This window comes from Spermophilus citellus (assembly GCF_964194105.1).
Source record: "Spermophilus citellus genome assembly, chromosome: 14".
Classification (NCBI taxonomy): domain Eukaryota; kingdom Metazoa; phylum Chordata; class Mammalia; order Rodentia; family Sciuridae; genus Spermophilus; species Spermophilus citellus.
Genome location: NC_138194.1, coordinates 35,205,310 through 35,220,922, shown reverse-complemented (window position 1 = coordinate 35,220,922; position 15,613 = coordinate 35,205,310). Strand labels below are relative to the sequence as shown.

Below are 15,613 nucleotides of genomic sequence, written 5' to 3'. Positions count from 1 at the left end.
GCCAGATTAAAACTGAGGGAGTTAGCCCATTTCAAAGTTCATATGATGCCTTGAACAAGGTGCCTGATGCCTTAAAACTTTCAGCACCACATAAAAATAAATAAATTAAAATAAAGATATTGTGTTCGACTACAACAAAAAATAAATATTAAAAAAAAAACTCAGTTTATTCCTTGGTAAAAATGGGAGTAATATCAACAGAGAATTTTTATAAAGATGAAAAACACCGATTAAATTATCTGACAAACTATAATACTTTCTTGAAGTGTTCATTCGACTACTGGTATGGTCAAACACAAACTTTTAAACCTAGCTATTGGTTCTTTTTCTATGCTCTGAAGTAGCATCCTTGTCAGATGTGATAAAAGGAAGCAGAAGAGAACCCATGGACTTTAGGGTCAGAGTGACCCATTCCCACTACCTTGTTGTGTCTCCTTGAACAAATCACAACTTGAAGCTTGTATCTTCTCTAAATTAGGAACAAGGTGAAGCAATTGAGAGCCTACAACCACTGTCCCACTCCTTTTCTCCTTCCTCTCATTCACGTGACAGTTCTTCAAATTTTGGTCATCTCTCACCAACAACTCCCCACCTCCATTCCCACCCTGGATGGATGAAATCTGAGTCTTTTTACCTCTAAACTAAATGTCTCTAATTATTTCAGTCACTCATCAAACTAAGTAGTTAGTTTCAAGTCACCTTACCACTCTGGTCATTACTTTCAGATAATGATTTAGCTTAGTTGCATATTCCTAAAACATGGCATCTAGAACAAAATACCCCATATATGGACTGAAAAGGCCAGAGTGAAGGTTATGGCTTCAAATAATCATGCCAAACAGTCCATCAAATTTTGTTTTCCTATCCACATCCATAAGCCAACAAAATCCACAATCCAGGAACCTACAATTCTAAGTATATTCCACTCACCTTTACTGTTCAGGTAGACCAGATTAAAAGAGGGAGGTGGACCTTGATAAGCCTTTCTCAAAGATCACATGATACTTCAGACAAGTCACTCAATACCTCAAAGCTCAGTTTACTCCTTGGTAAAAATGAAAGTAACACCATTGTGATTTATCTGAGAGAGGTTTTATAAAGATTTAAAACACCATTTAAGGTATCTGATATGTAGAAATTACTCCAAAAATAGAACAAATAATAATTATTACTGAAGGAAGATTACTGCATCTTTATAAAGCACCTCTTGCCACATACTTTATATGATCTTGAGCTGAAGTTTGGTCTATCCAAAACTCCAAGTAGTGTAGCCTTTGCTGAAATGCAGTTATTCGACTGACAATGTATTTTTCTTCCCCATATTCTGCTCTGCCCTGACTTGCCATCTTGTCTTCTCCCTCCAGCCATCATATTCTGAAAATAAAGAGCCCTCTCTACCACCAGGTGGAGGTATGGAGCAACAATCCAAAAGTCCTGCTAAAGAAAAATATAAGCAAGAGACACTTTTAATGTCAGTCACAAAAATCAGTGGCACAGGTCCCTTGCAAAGGGAATCATCAACTGCACACACTATCCCCTGTTATAAGCTTCTGTATGCAGGCTTATGAAAATACAACTATAATGGTAACAGTAATTTGGAATAATGCACATTTACAAAGAGATGGTAGATATATAAGTGCCCTCGTTAATAAAGTACAGGACATACAAATGAGATTTCACAAAAGAATAAATGCAAAAAAAAAGGAAGAATAAGTACAAATAGTACAAACAACATTCCTGAAACCACATATTCTTGCTTACTGTAATTTATAAGAAACTCAGGGTACCATAGTACATCTACTACAGTAAAAGTGTAATATAATATATGACTGGACATGAAAGGGATATGATCCCCCTGCCTCAGCCTCCCAAGCTGCTGGGATTACAGGCATGCACCACCACACCCGGCCCAACCCAGTGATTCTATAGACCTTATCAAACAAATGTAAAGTTATTAAGTTTTTTGTACAACAACAAAAACCTAAAAACACAAATTTATGTTCAACATTTGGTAAATGTGTTGCTGACAGATCAACCTGACATACCTCTAAAGATCATTAAGTAACGATCTATACATCTGCTCTGCCAATATAGTAGCTACTAGCTATATGTAGCTATTTAAATAAATAAAACTAAACTGAAAATTAACTTCCTTAGCATACTAGCCAAATTTCAAGTGGCCACTACCTACATATGGCAGTGACTTTCATACTGGATAGTGCAGAGAACATGCCCATCATCACAGAGGTTCTATTCAATTGTGCTAATCTACATATTACATACCTATGCGGGTGATCCTTTCTTCTATTCCCCCTTGCATTGGACCAATTTTGTCTAGAAACATCTGCTTAACCTGTGTTCCTTAGCAGAAGTCTCAACTACTACATGAAGCTACATCTAATTTATCCCAGATATTTTGGTGTACCTTCCTTGTAGTTTCATCATACCTTGGTAACACCAATACACTAGTTATACCACATATAATCCTACTTTTCCCCCTCATAATCCTGTAAGCTTCTTGAAGAAGGAACCAATTCTTATCCAGGGGACTTTGGGTCCAAGGGGAACATTCATAATTTATACTATACTACAAACACTGCTAAAGACAGGAGAGAACAAACACAATGACTACAATGGGAAGTTTGTATGCATAAGGAAGGTAAGGCATACAAAGGAAAACCTGGCTAGGAATGGCAGGGTCACAAGGAATTTTTTTCCTTAAACCACCAATTCTTTACATTTTTTTCACACTTAATAAAAGGCGTCTCATAGATGTTCTGTGAATAAATATTTGTGATACAGTTTCTTTTAAAAAAGACAAATGCTAAATTAGAATTAAAATTTGGCATATTATGGTATTAAAACACATCTTTTCATGTTAAGTCCCAATATTTTGTTCAATAATACTTATTTTATGATATAGTTTAAAAATTAAACCTCAAAAGTCCAACCTAAATAATATTTGTTTCCAGTATGTAGAAAATTAGACTGAAATAATTCTCCAAGTGCAGTGCTCTGATATCCCCATCAATACATAGCTCAACCACCACATTTCTTTAGCATCTATCTATGTAAAGCATCAGTGATGAACAAGACACAATTTCTGTCTTATCAATAGTTTTTTTCCCCTAAGAACAAACTTGGTTCTGAAGGATAAATGTGTCTGAAATGAATTCAGCTATCAACAATAGATATCCCCAAATTGCAAAGAACAGAGTTCATTTATTATCTTTACTCATCAAATAATTTTAAGAACTCACATTAACCACTTGAAAAGGTAGTATACAACCTGACTGGAAACAAAAAGTTAATGCCTCGTTTACCTGGAATCCTTGGAAGAGTTAGTGTTCCACATAAATGAATTTTCCAGATAATTTCCAAGTATATCCATTTAAGCACCAACACTTAAAACTGTTTGGTATGAAAATCTTTTTTTTTTTTTTAGTACAAATCTTTCAACTTTTAAAAACAGACTTTACTCGGCAATATTTTGACTAATAACTATTATTCAAATAATTGTTATGTCAATGCCTAGTAGCCAACACTCAAGCCCTAAACTAAAGGTCCCCAGGGTATCTTTTTAAAACTTTGCAGGCTTGGAAGAGTATTACTTACCATCCCTAGTTTTTGGTATGTCTGCTGTCAACCTCTGCTGGTATCAGTGCAAATGGCCATAGCTGCCTCTCATCCCACTACTAAGAAAAATTTGTCTAAATCTAAGAAACTTTGAGTGGATCTCCAATTCTATTTTGGTTCCTCAGAGTCTTTTTCTGCTTATTTCCTGGATCTATTAGTCTCTAATAACAAGTTCTAAACCAAATTTTGGATAAACCAGTAACTACTTTATTTTGATGTCCTTACTTTTTTTTTCAAATTTAAAACTGATTATCAAAGGTAACAAAAGTATTTATTCACTCATTCAACAAATATTAATTACCTGCTATGAACTGAGATCCAAAACGATGGCAAAAATAAAGAACTAAAAAGGATGCTAGCTTTGAACCGATTTTAATGTAGAAAAAATAAAATTAAAATAACTTCTACTCAATGTATTAAAAATAATTTTAAGTCTCTTAAATAAAATTATAAAACTGCCTAAACATTTTATAATTTCTATACTGTGGTTTTAGGAACTAAGGACTCCAGGGTAAAGAAATACTTATTTTATAAAGCTCTAAATAAGATTCTAAGGTTTTCTACTTCCTTTTTTCTATTACAAATTCCTTTCCATCCCCAAAAAAGTCAATATCAACCATAAACTTTATTATTAAATAATATGCAAGGCCAGCCTGGGGTCGTAGCTCAGTGGTAGAGCTCTTGCCTAGCATACATAAGGCACTGCCTTTGATTCTCGGCACCACTTTGAAAAAAAAAAAAGTCCATTGACAACTAAAAAAAAATTTAAAAAAATATGCAAAGCCTTGATAATGATAAACATACATCTCAGCATCCTGAAGTCTAGTATCAGTGTTAATTTGTGAAATTTTCTGTCCAATGTTTGAGAAGCTCCTTTATATTTTTTTTAGGATTTGGAAACTTTTTTAAACATTTTCATTAACAAAATATGATGTGTAACCCTACAATATTTGTTTTATCTGCCACAGTCATATTTTTCTAATTCTGTTACCCATTTAAATCCAAATCCAGAAAATAAATCAACAAAAAGTGTAGCTTAAACTTGGTCTCTGTGGATTAATTAAGGCATCAGGTAACACCCCTGGCATCAGCCTCATTTTAAATCCCTTGGAATCTTCCCTCTCATTCATTTTCTCCTCAGGGAACTCAAAAATGTTATACGTATTTTATACTTTTATAAATGATCAGTGATTGCCTTTATTATTTAGTCATAATGGAAATGGGTATTAGTCATGTGCCTGCTAATCTGAGGAAGTAAAATAATATTTAGAAGTGCCTGCTAATCTGAGGAAGTGAAATAATAGTTAGATTTGAAAAAAAGTTGCCACCATTAAAAACCTTTAATTATTACTATTAAAACTCTTTTAAACAATGCATTAATACCTCTTCAACATTAATTCTGGAAGCTGAAAATGCTTTAAGCAGTATTAAAAACACAGGTCACAGATCTAACCTTCAAAATTAGTAATAATGTAATATTATTTGAAATGCCACTTCATATTTTAGTCATTCTTACAAGTCTACACTGATCTCATTAGCATACTACCTTGTGCTGTGAAAGAAGTCTGCTTTAAATTAAAAAAAAACTGCAAAAGGATACTCAATATAGGCTCTTGCTCTTTCTAAAATTTAAGCAAAAATATAAATGATAACTATTTAGTGGACACTTATTATAGGCAAAATTTATAAAAGGTGCTGTCCACATTAGCTGTAAAAAAAAATGCAGACCTTGTTCAAGATACTTTGAATATAACTGGAGTTAGAAAATAGACCCCCATAGAAGATAACATTAAGCAATAATATTTGGAAAATAAAAATATTTAAAAAGTGATCATAAACACAGAACTAACTGCAGCAGGCAGTGAGGGCATTCAGTTCACATGCAAACAAAAAAAAAAAAATTCTTTTTGCCTGCCTACTTTAAATTTGGCAATCAAAATTAGCCAGGACTAAGGAGTTGGGCCAAGAGCATTACCAAAGAAAAAACACAAATTCTCAGGAGCAACTGGTATTGGACCATTCAAACAAAATCTTCCTGTGAGTGCTCATCAATGGTTTCTCTCCTAAAATCTTTTTACCAAATTAAAAACAAAACTGATTAGTGGCTATCAACTTTGCAGACTTGCTTCCCCTGTTGACACTTTTAAGGCCCATTTGCAGAAACGAAGGAGCAGGGGAGAAGAAGGCAACAACCGGGGTACCTAGGCCTATTGTTCAGAGAGAACTGCAGGACTATCAGAGCACCGCGGGGCGCGCCTGAGCTGCGGCGGGAGAGAGTAGAACCCGGCACAGGTGTGTGTGCGCGGGGCGGGGGGGAGTGTTACGGGGGGACAGGTGTGTCAGAGGTGAACAGGTGTACTTGGGGTGGGGGCCGCAGCTAAGAAAAAGGGGCCCCATTACCAGACCAAGACGTCGAGTTAGGAGGACAAAGTCATTCCTGAGGCTTTAACCTCTGGGCACTGAGAGTGACTGGCCTGCGGAGGGTCAAAGTGTTCCCACCGGGGTTTGAGGAGGCCGGAGAACAGAGGGTGGACAGTCGCAAGGAAGGAAAGATAAGGCTCTCGAATCGAGGGGCCAGCCTAGAAATCCCCAAACAATGAACAAAGCTCGGGCTGAGTGTGCAGGCAAGGGCTAGGGGTGTCAAGAGGGTGAAGCCGGTGGGCGGAGGGAAACAAAAGACAGAAGCCCCCAAGTGTGGGCCCGCGGCGCAGCGGCGATGATTACCTGTGAGAGCTGCCGAGGATTGGGACAGCCGAAGAGCGCGGAGCTGGAGCTGAAGCTGATGGCTCCTCGGCGGCTGAGGACGTGCTGGGGGACCGGCCTGTCCAGGGGCAGCACCGGCAGCTGGTAACATACTTCCATTGAATACGCCCGCCCTGCCTCCGCGCGGCGCCCGCCCTGCCGCGGCCGCCGGCCCCTGAGCTGCGAGGGGGCCGCGGCTCAGGGCGCCGGGCCGAGGCGGGGGCAGGGCGGGCGCGCGCCGACCCCGGACCGAGAAGCCGCGCTCACGCCTCCCTCAGCCCAGCCCTCCGTTCGGGTCGCCGGCGGGAAGGAGCTGCGGCGACCGCGGCACCGGTTACCAGGACCCGCGCGCGCGGGGCTGCGGGCTAGGGGGACTGGGTGCAAGCCGGGGCAACACCGGCAAAGTCGGAAGGGGAACGTCGCCGCCTCAGGGCTCCTCGGGCCAAGAGGTGCGTGTCCTGGACAGCGGAGCAAGGATGGAGCTGAGCGGCGCAAAGAAGACGGCTGTAGCCAGCGGCCAGACCCAGAGCGCGCGGGCTCGGGACCAGCGACCAGCTCGGGCCGCAGCAGCCGCCGGAGCCCTGCCCCTCCCCTCCCCCGGAGCCTGACTTCACATTCACACTTTGCAGCCGCGGACCCTGCGCCAACCACGGCCGCCGCCACCGTGACGTCACGACGCCGCGCCGCAGGCCCAGCGCCCCGCGCCGCCGTCAAAGCGCCCAGAGAGACCGGCTAGCGGCCGAGGGCGAGAGCAGCCTTCCTCCCGTGCCGCACCCAGCGCTGGGTCCTGGACCCCCTCCCGCCGCACATCTCCCTCCTCCCCCTTGCGTCTCATCCAGTCTCCCCGCAACCCAAGGCGCGTGCGCATAAACCTGCGGTTTGGGGGCATCCCCATCAGCTTTAAACTCTTGCGTTGGAGCGCGCTGAGGGTGTGGGGTGGGCTCAGCCCGCTCGAGAGGTGCCATTTCGGTGTAGCGACACCAGAAACCCAAAGCACGTGGTGCACTCAGCCCTGACCGCGGGGACACCGCCGGCTTTCCCTCCTTGAAAATTCCCGTTCTTGGGCTTCGTTCGGGACCGCTGCGGCAGTGACGTCCACGGACCTCGCGGGCCCCATCCTCCCTACTACGTCACTGCCAGTCCCTTGGCGGGGCCAAGCTCCTGCGCTCCCTTGACAGGTGAGGCCCCGGGACCATCCCGGGCCTGCGGGGCGGAGAGGGGAACCAAGAACTCTAGAATGAGAAGGGGGTGAGGGAGGTCTCAGAACGGGTGGAAAAAATCCGAGACTAAAAGAAATAAGAGTATGCAATGAAAAAAAAAAAGATGATGATATTGAGAAGACAAAGGGAAAAAGGAGACTGCATGGCCTTCTAATCAAAACTGGTTTTTGTTAGCTTTTCATATTTTTAGAAAACGAGAGAAGGTAAAGAACTCTTCACCAGTTTGGTAAGCTGGATATGTCATTTGCATGTTCATATTGTCACATTTCTCCCCAAGCTGTCACAGCTTTTCAGCAGGAACTATTTCTAATGCTTTCCATCCTATGATACTTCAGACTGAACAAGCTCTTCCCTGCTGGAAAAGTTGTTGATGTGGCTAACTTCTTAGTTGCAATGACTGACCATGAGCGAGGTGGCAAGCATTGGAAAGTACTAGATACTCTCCAACTGATGATGAGATCCGGTACCACATGCATGTTTTGATAAATGGATGAAAGTCTATGAGACCTTTTATCATCTTCCCGTGGCATCTCTTTCTTTTATATTTAAACTTTATGTCTCCTTTGTATTCTTCTTCTTTGCTCTTCATTGTTAAAAGAAATATGACCCCCACTGTGATCTTGTGGATTTTGTCTTCACTAGATGATGAAGCAATAAGCTCCTCTTTAGTACAGCAACTGATCCAGCCCATTTTTGAAGCTCTAATTATTCCCATAACATCTAGAAAATATGTTAAACATCTGTATGGTTGGGATTATGCTGAGCACTTTCACCTAACCATATTTATGTCTAACAACAAACTCATGTGGTGGTGATTAGTATCTAAATTGAAAGTAGGTTCATGGGAACAAACTTGCCCTACACCTGACAGGTAAGTAGCAAGAACTAACCTCAAGTAATAATTGAATTCTGGGTATATATAATCGCCCAGAAGATAATATTTTTGTGTGATATTAGTATGTGCCAAATAAAATGCCTATTTAATAGCATCTGAAACTCAGGATGATTAAATTATTTAATAAGACTCAGAGCACCAAGTGGGTATATCTCCTTTCATCATAGTAGATTACTCTGCACCTAGTATGAACAAAGAACACAAAAGTATTCTACATACAATGTTAATACAATAGCCACATAAGTTGGGTAATTTTATACCAGTTCTACAGATGAGGAATTAGGTTCTAAGACTGTAAGTTAATTAATTGCCCTAGTGAACTCTGGGTTTCAGAGCCAGGCATTAAGAAGTGTATTAGTTGCAGTTCTTCCAAGAAACAAAACCCATAGTGTGTATGTGTATAGAGAGAGATTTTAAGGAATTGGCTCATGATCATGGGGTTTCGCAAGTCTGAAATCTGTAGGGTGGGCCATCAGGGCTGGAAATTCAAGTAATATTTGATGTTACAGATAATATTGGTGTGAATCTGAAACCTTCAGGGCAGACCAACAAGCTGAAAACTAGGGCAGAGTTTCCATGTTGGAGTCTTGAGGAAGAATTTCTGCTTCTCTGAAAACCTGAGTCTTTGGTCTCTTAAGGCTTCAACTGAGTGTTGAGGTCTACCCTCTTTAATGAGGGTAATCTGCTTAAAATCAACAGATGATCCATGTTAATCACACCCACAAAATACCTTCAAAGCAACATCTTGACAAGTGTTTAACCAAGTGGTCATTATACCCTTGTCAAAGTAATACATGAAATTATCGATCACAGAGAGCAAACTTTAAACCTAAATAATAGAAGAAATCCCATTACCTAAAGCAACAAAAGGACAAGGACCTAAGAATAAACTTAACAAAATATGCAAGATTTATATAAATGAAAGTTCTATATGGGAAAAATATAAAAGTAGACTTGAATGTTTAAAAAGAATGTTCTTCTTGGAATAGAAAGACCTAACCTACTAAAATAATCAATTCACCCTAAGTTAATCTACACACTTAACATGACCTCAGTACATAGTAAAAAAAAAAAAAAAAATTATCCAGGAAATTTATGGGGAACCAAAAAAAAAAAAAAAAAGTGAGTTTCTATTAGGGTCAGCCAGCAGTTCTAATTTCAACCAGAACTATAAAGGAAAGAGTTCTGGGAAACGTAGTTCCAATGTAGCAAAAATTGATAGTAAAAAACCACTCAGAACTTCTCTTGTCACCTTGACCTCATATTATTATCCATAATTAATATTTAAATAAAGCCTTCATCAGAATCCTACTTTAGCCCTTACGATGCAGCTTTCTCTCATACAACCAAAATCAGCTCACTCCTATCCCAAGAGAGGATAAAGAGTCTTCTTTGAGCAATGTCCAGTCCTCCTCTTAGTGGGTCACAATATGCCTTTGACATTCCAAAACATACATAATAAGTTGTAAGGTTATCTACTATTAACAGGCCAGGGATTAAACCCAAGGTCTTGTACATATTAAGCAAGCATCCTACCACTGAGCTATGTACCCAGTCAGAAAAAAAAAAAAAGTTGGTTAATATATATATACAAATGAAGGAAAATGCCCATAAATATTACAGTACTTATATCTACAACTAGTAAAATTGTCATGGCTACTATTTTTATAACTATCTTCCTTCTCTTCAGTTACCTGTTTAATATTCCCTTCACCTTCAGTAAATATCTCAGCTGTTAGTAGTTCCTTGCCTTTTGAATACACCTAAACCTGCATTCCTGAAGGATCTGAGCTATTAGAGTTTCTACTTCTGTTGGATTGTGGTAGTTTTCCATTACGTTACATCACAGAGCCTGGTAATTCTAAGTACCATGTAACATCTCCAAAGAATCTCCTGCTTTCCATTCGTATTCCTTCCTTCTCCCATTGTGTAGCAGCTTGATGTGTGCAATCAGTCTGCTTGGAAGGGATCAATCACTTCAGGTAGTTCAATGATCCCTTCTTGGTATGTTGGCTAAATAGCAGAAAGCTCAAAATAGTCAAGTGACTGTCTCATCTTTCAATTTAATTGAACTGTTGCTGGTATGCCCTAGTGGGAGCATTGTTCTTTAGGAGAAGCAGAAAATTACAGAGATGGAAAGCAAAAATTTTGCATGTGCTTCACTAGGAGTAAAAGTGGGGATCCACTCCCAAGCCTACCCCTTGAATCCTGGACCATGGCTGTATATTTGTCACTATTTTCGTGAGCTTTTATGTTGCTGTGACCAAAACACCTGACAAGAACAATTTAGAGGAAAAAAGTTTATTTTGCTCACAGTTTCAGAGGTTCAATTCATGGTTGGCAGACTCCATAACTGTGAGTCTAAGTTGACCTCAGAACATCATGGCAGAAGGGCATAGCAGAAGAAAGCAGTTCAGAACATGACAGACAGGAAGCAGGGCAAACTCAGCACCCCTGAGACAAAATATAAACCCCAAAGGCATTGACCTACTTCCTTCTGTCACAACCTACTTGCCTGCAGTTACCACCTGGTTAATCCATATCAGTGGATTAATCTTTCTCATAATCTGGTCATTTAAACATTCTCGAATTGTCTCACAAGAGTTTTTGTGAGACACTTAATATCTCAACCATAACATTGTATCCCTAGCTCCCAAAAGCTCATACTTATCTCACAATGCAAAATACATTTAGTCCATTTTGAAGAGTCCCCAGAGTCTTAACAGCTCCAGCATTGCCCAAAAAGTCCAAGTCCAAAATCTCATCTGAGACTCAAGGCAAACTATTAACTGTGAGAATAAAAATCAAAAGCAAGTTAACCTATGTCCAATACATAATGACACAGAGGAAGCATTCCCATTCCAAAAGGGAGAAATAGGGATACAGAAAGATGGCATGGGACCAAAACAAGACTGAAATGCAGCTTGGAAAACAAATTCTGTAGCTCCATGTCCAGGCACATGGCATTGTGATGTTCTCTCCAAAGGGCTTATGTATTTCCTCCCTTATGGTCTTTTGCTGGTTGCAGCTCACATGGCTTCTTTCTTGGCTATCTCTGCTTGATTCCTACAGCTTTACTAGGCATACATTTCATGTTACTGGTATCTCTTAATTTCAGAGGTCTCTACTACACCTTCACCTTCCTTCTCACATCTTCATGTGTCATCCTCTCAGAAGCAACCTACAAGGACTTCAGCCCTGCTACATTTTGCCTGCCTTCCCAGGTCTTTGAAATCTCAATGGAAGCATCCATGATTCCCTAACTCCATCATCCTGCATTCCTACAGAACTAGTACACTGTGGTTGATCTCAAGGTATGTTACCATTGAAGCCAGAATTAGGTAGATAGGCAAGGGTCAGATCCGGAGAATGGAGGGATTAAAATGTTAATTCCTTCTGAGCCTTTCCTCAACCCTTATCAAGAACCTGCTCCAGCTCCAACCTGTTGCTAAAGTAACCTGTCCCAGGAATTGTCCCTCCCTACAGGGAGTTGTAAAAGTTACTAATTAATTCTCCCTGGGCCCCCTTCCTGCCCCATCACTCCTCCCTAGGAGTGATCACCTGTTGCCCACCTTTGGCCATCCCACCCAACATTTACTGGGCCTAGTCACATAAGCAGGAAGGCAAGGGAGCAGGAGAACAAGGGAAGTCTAGGACATATAAAAAGGCAGAACATCCTCACTTCTGGGGATACCAGAATACCAGTTATGGCCCCCTTTTTAAATAAACCCTGCTTTATATGCTTGCTTCAGCATGCTTCTTAATGTTATACTTAAACATGTGAGGAAACAGGACTTATCACTGGTAACCAGCACCATCTCAAGCAGTAGCTAAGTCTCCTAGGACCATGACTGTAGCAGCCTCTGCCTCTGTGGCTGAGCATAGCAAAACAACTTCCTAGGTTCCCTTGTACAAGCTGTGCACTCCAATGGTCTCAAAGAAATTTTTACTTTTACTCAGTTGAGCCTGAGATGGGTGTGGTCTTGCCAGTTCCTGAGATGCCATCTTTCCTAGTGTCTATTTGGCAACTACTTAGCATATGTTTAGTGGCTGTAATCTCTTTAACAACCACACCTTTCTTGGCCCCAGTTTTATTTACACTTTTCTGGCTAACTTGCAAGTTTTTCAAATCTTTATACTCTGCTTTTTGTTCTTGTTTATTATTGCAAACTTGGCTAAAGGCCACTAGCAATATTCATGCCACTGCCTAAATGCTATGCTGCCCTGAAATTTCCTCTGCCAGATTGATTAGTTCATCACCTTTAAATTTACTTTCTCACAGAAAGTCTCAAGACATGGGCAAAATATAAACAACTTATTTGCCAGAGAGTAGCATGAGAGGAGTCTAGATCAATTTTTTAAGGCCCTCCTTCTCTGAAACCTCAAGCCCAGTCTACTAACCAAATCCTATTGGCACTGTGGTTTTCTGAGCTCCCAACAGAATCACCCATTAAGCTCTGCTTACAACATTCTGAAATTTTTACAGCATGCATCTCTAAACATTTCACAACTCCTTCCACAGATCAGCTACAAAGGTTTTGAACCATACATGCCATTCACTCCAGGGGTTAGCTTTTGGGTCACTGTGACCAAACGACCTGACAAGAACAACTCTGAGGAAGAAAAATTTATACTGGCTCAAGGTTTTAGAAGTTCAGTCCATGGTTAACAGACTATATAGCTTTGGGCCCAAGGTGAGGCAGAACATCATGGCAGAAGGGCAGAGCAGAGGAAAGCAATTTGAAATATGACAGACAGGAAGCAGAAAGCAAGCTCAGCTCCCCAGGGACGAAATATAAACCCCAAAGGCATATACCTACATTGACCTACTTCCTCCAGTCACACCCTACCTGCCTACAGTTACCACCTGATTAATTCATATCAATGGATGAGTCCACTGGCCAGGTTACACTTCTCAAAATCTAATCATTTCACCTCTGAAAATTCTTGCATTGCCTCACACATGAACTTTTGGGAGATGCTTTGTATCTAAACTGTAATAGTCACTGATTTAGAACATATACCAAAACCTGGAAAACATTATCTAGCCTTACAAGGTGTTGCCAACAACCCAGATGGCATGATTATTGAGTCTTACAAACCCCATTTCAATGCTCCTTGAACACACATAAGGTTAAAAAAGAAAGGCACATTATATAATTTGATTTATAATGAAATATCCAGAACAGGCAAACCATAGAAATAGAAGGCCAATTACTGGTTGACAGGGGCTGAGGGAAGAGAATGGGGGTAACTGCTTAATAGCCATAAGGCTTCATTTGGGATGATGAGAAAGTTCTGGAACCAGATAGTGGTGATGGTTGTACAACATCGTTAATGTACTTAATGACACTGAATTGTATATTTCGTGGTTAAAATGGTAAACTTTATGTGATGTGTATTTTACCATAATAAAAAGGTTAATCTGAAGCCAGATGCGGACACCTATAATCCCAGTGGCTCAGGAGGCTGAGGCAGGAGGATCATGGGTTCAAAGTCAGCTTCAGCAAAAGCAACGCACTAAACAACTCAGTGAGACCCTGTGTCTAAATAAAATACAAAATATGGAGATATGGCTCAGAGGTCAAGTGCTCCTGAGTTCAATCCCCAGTACCAAAAAAAAGTTATTCTGTCACCACATCAGATGAGCTACTCCAGGGTAATAGGCAGCATAAGATTAGTGGATTCTTATTATGAGCATGAACCCATTGCTGCTTTATTTACAGTGAAAAAAATATTTTCTGGGTTTAAATAAATACTGTGTACAATAGCATGATGGTGACTAAAGTGATTTATAACCATATGGTTTTCAGAGAAGCATTTTAGACAAGGAAGGAAATTGATTTCCAGAAGTGTCTATGAGAAAACTAGGGCTAGGTATGAGTGGCCAAATGTAATGTGCCTGATAACTGATGGATGCCTCTAGGGAATAGTGATTTATTTTTTGGTCTCTGCTGTTGGCAAGTTAGGCACTCAGTGATAGCTGTAGCCAGATTGACCTTTTTTGAGTGAAAATTCATCTACTGAGCTCATGTGAAAACCTTCATCCTGCCACTAAAGCCACTTTCTTTATGAATCCATTAGGCAAGAATAAGAATAGATGGGGAGAAGGCTGATCATTTCACCCACTTGATTTGAATGGTTGCCCTCTAATGAGTTCTTATTTAGTGAATATTCACATGAGACACACATATCTTCACAGTAGGTGTCCATTCAGTTAATCCCCAGACCTTGTCACCAATTCTCTAATTATATTCTTTTTTTTTAGTATTTATTTTTTAGTTGTATACAATACCTTTATTTTGTTAATTTATTTTTATGTGGTGTTGAGGATTGAACTCAGGGCCTCACACATGGTAGGCGAGCACTCTACCACTGAGCCACAACCCCAGCCCTCTAATTATATTCTTTCCAAATTCCAGATCATTCATCCGAACAGGTACTTTTTATCAGTCCATATAGATTCATACATATATCTTTCTGTTCAAACAGAAAATGAGAAAAAACTGCTCCAAGTTCAGTCCACTGATACTATTTCCCTTTACTACCTTCAGGATCACCCTAGGAAAGGACCATAGTGCTATCCACTTTCTGCACCATATAATGCAGAACTATCTGCAATTAATCACAGATATTTTTCTCAACAAGTCATAAAGATTGTTGCCTTAGATCTGAGTTGAGAGGTAGGAGTCAATGTAGTCCTAGAGATGGTAGGTATCTAGGCTACTTGTTCACACAGTTTACTTGTGCCTTCAAAGACCAATTAGAGCTTAAATTCATATATATCACTTCCCTTTATGAATTTCCCTTTAGGCATGGCCAAACTTAAGATTTTCTGGGTCATAATATGTCTATTATATTATGGGCATCTCAGGTTTCAGGGTAAATTGATAGATTGTGGTCAAGCATTCGGTTTCTATTAGAACCCAGAGTAAGATGGAACAATTCTCAGCGGAGGGTAGTTGTATATAGAAGATAGCATAACTTTGCTCCCAAATCCTCCAAGCCTGAACAGATTCACTGAAAGGGGCTTATCAAAGTTTTAATCTAACATCCCTAAACTATTTTAGACATTTCAGCACCATATCTACTGAGTCATATAGCCCAGGTGACTGAGAAG

At 40.2% G+C, this 15,613-nt stretch overlaps 1 protein-coding gene across 2 annotated transcripts in view; it reads right to left on the bottom strand.

Annotated features, from left to right (window-relative positions):
- The window catches only part of PDE7A (phosphodiesterase 7A), a 113,593-nt gene extending 105,810 nt beyond the window's left edge, over positions 1 to 7,783 (bottom strand). For both annotated transcript variants that reach the window (XM_081265939.1, XM_081265938.1), the window contains exon 1: positions 6,361 to 7,783. In XM_081265939.1, coding sequence (XP_081122065.1) covers positions 6,361 to 6,498 — 138 coding nt within the window. In that variant the 5' untranslated portion in view covers positions 6,499 to 7,783. The remainder of the gene's footprint in view (positions 1 to 6,360) is intronic.
- Positions 7,784 to 15,613: the final 7,830 nt, after the last annotated feature.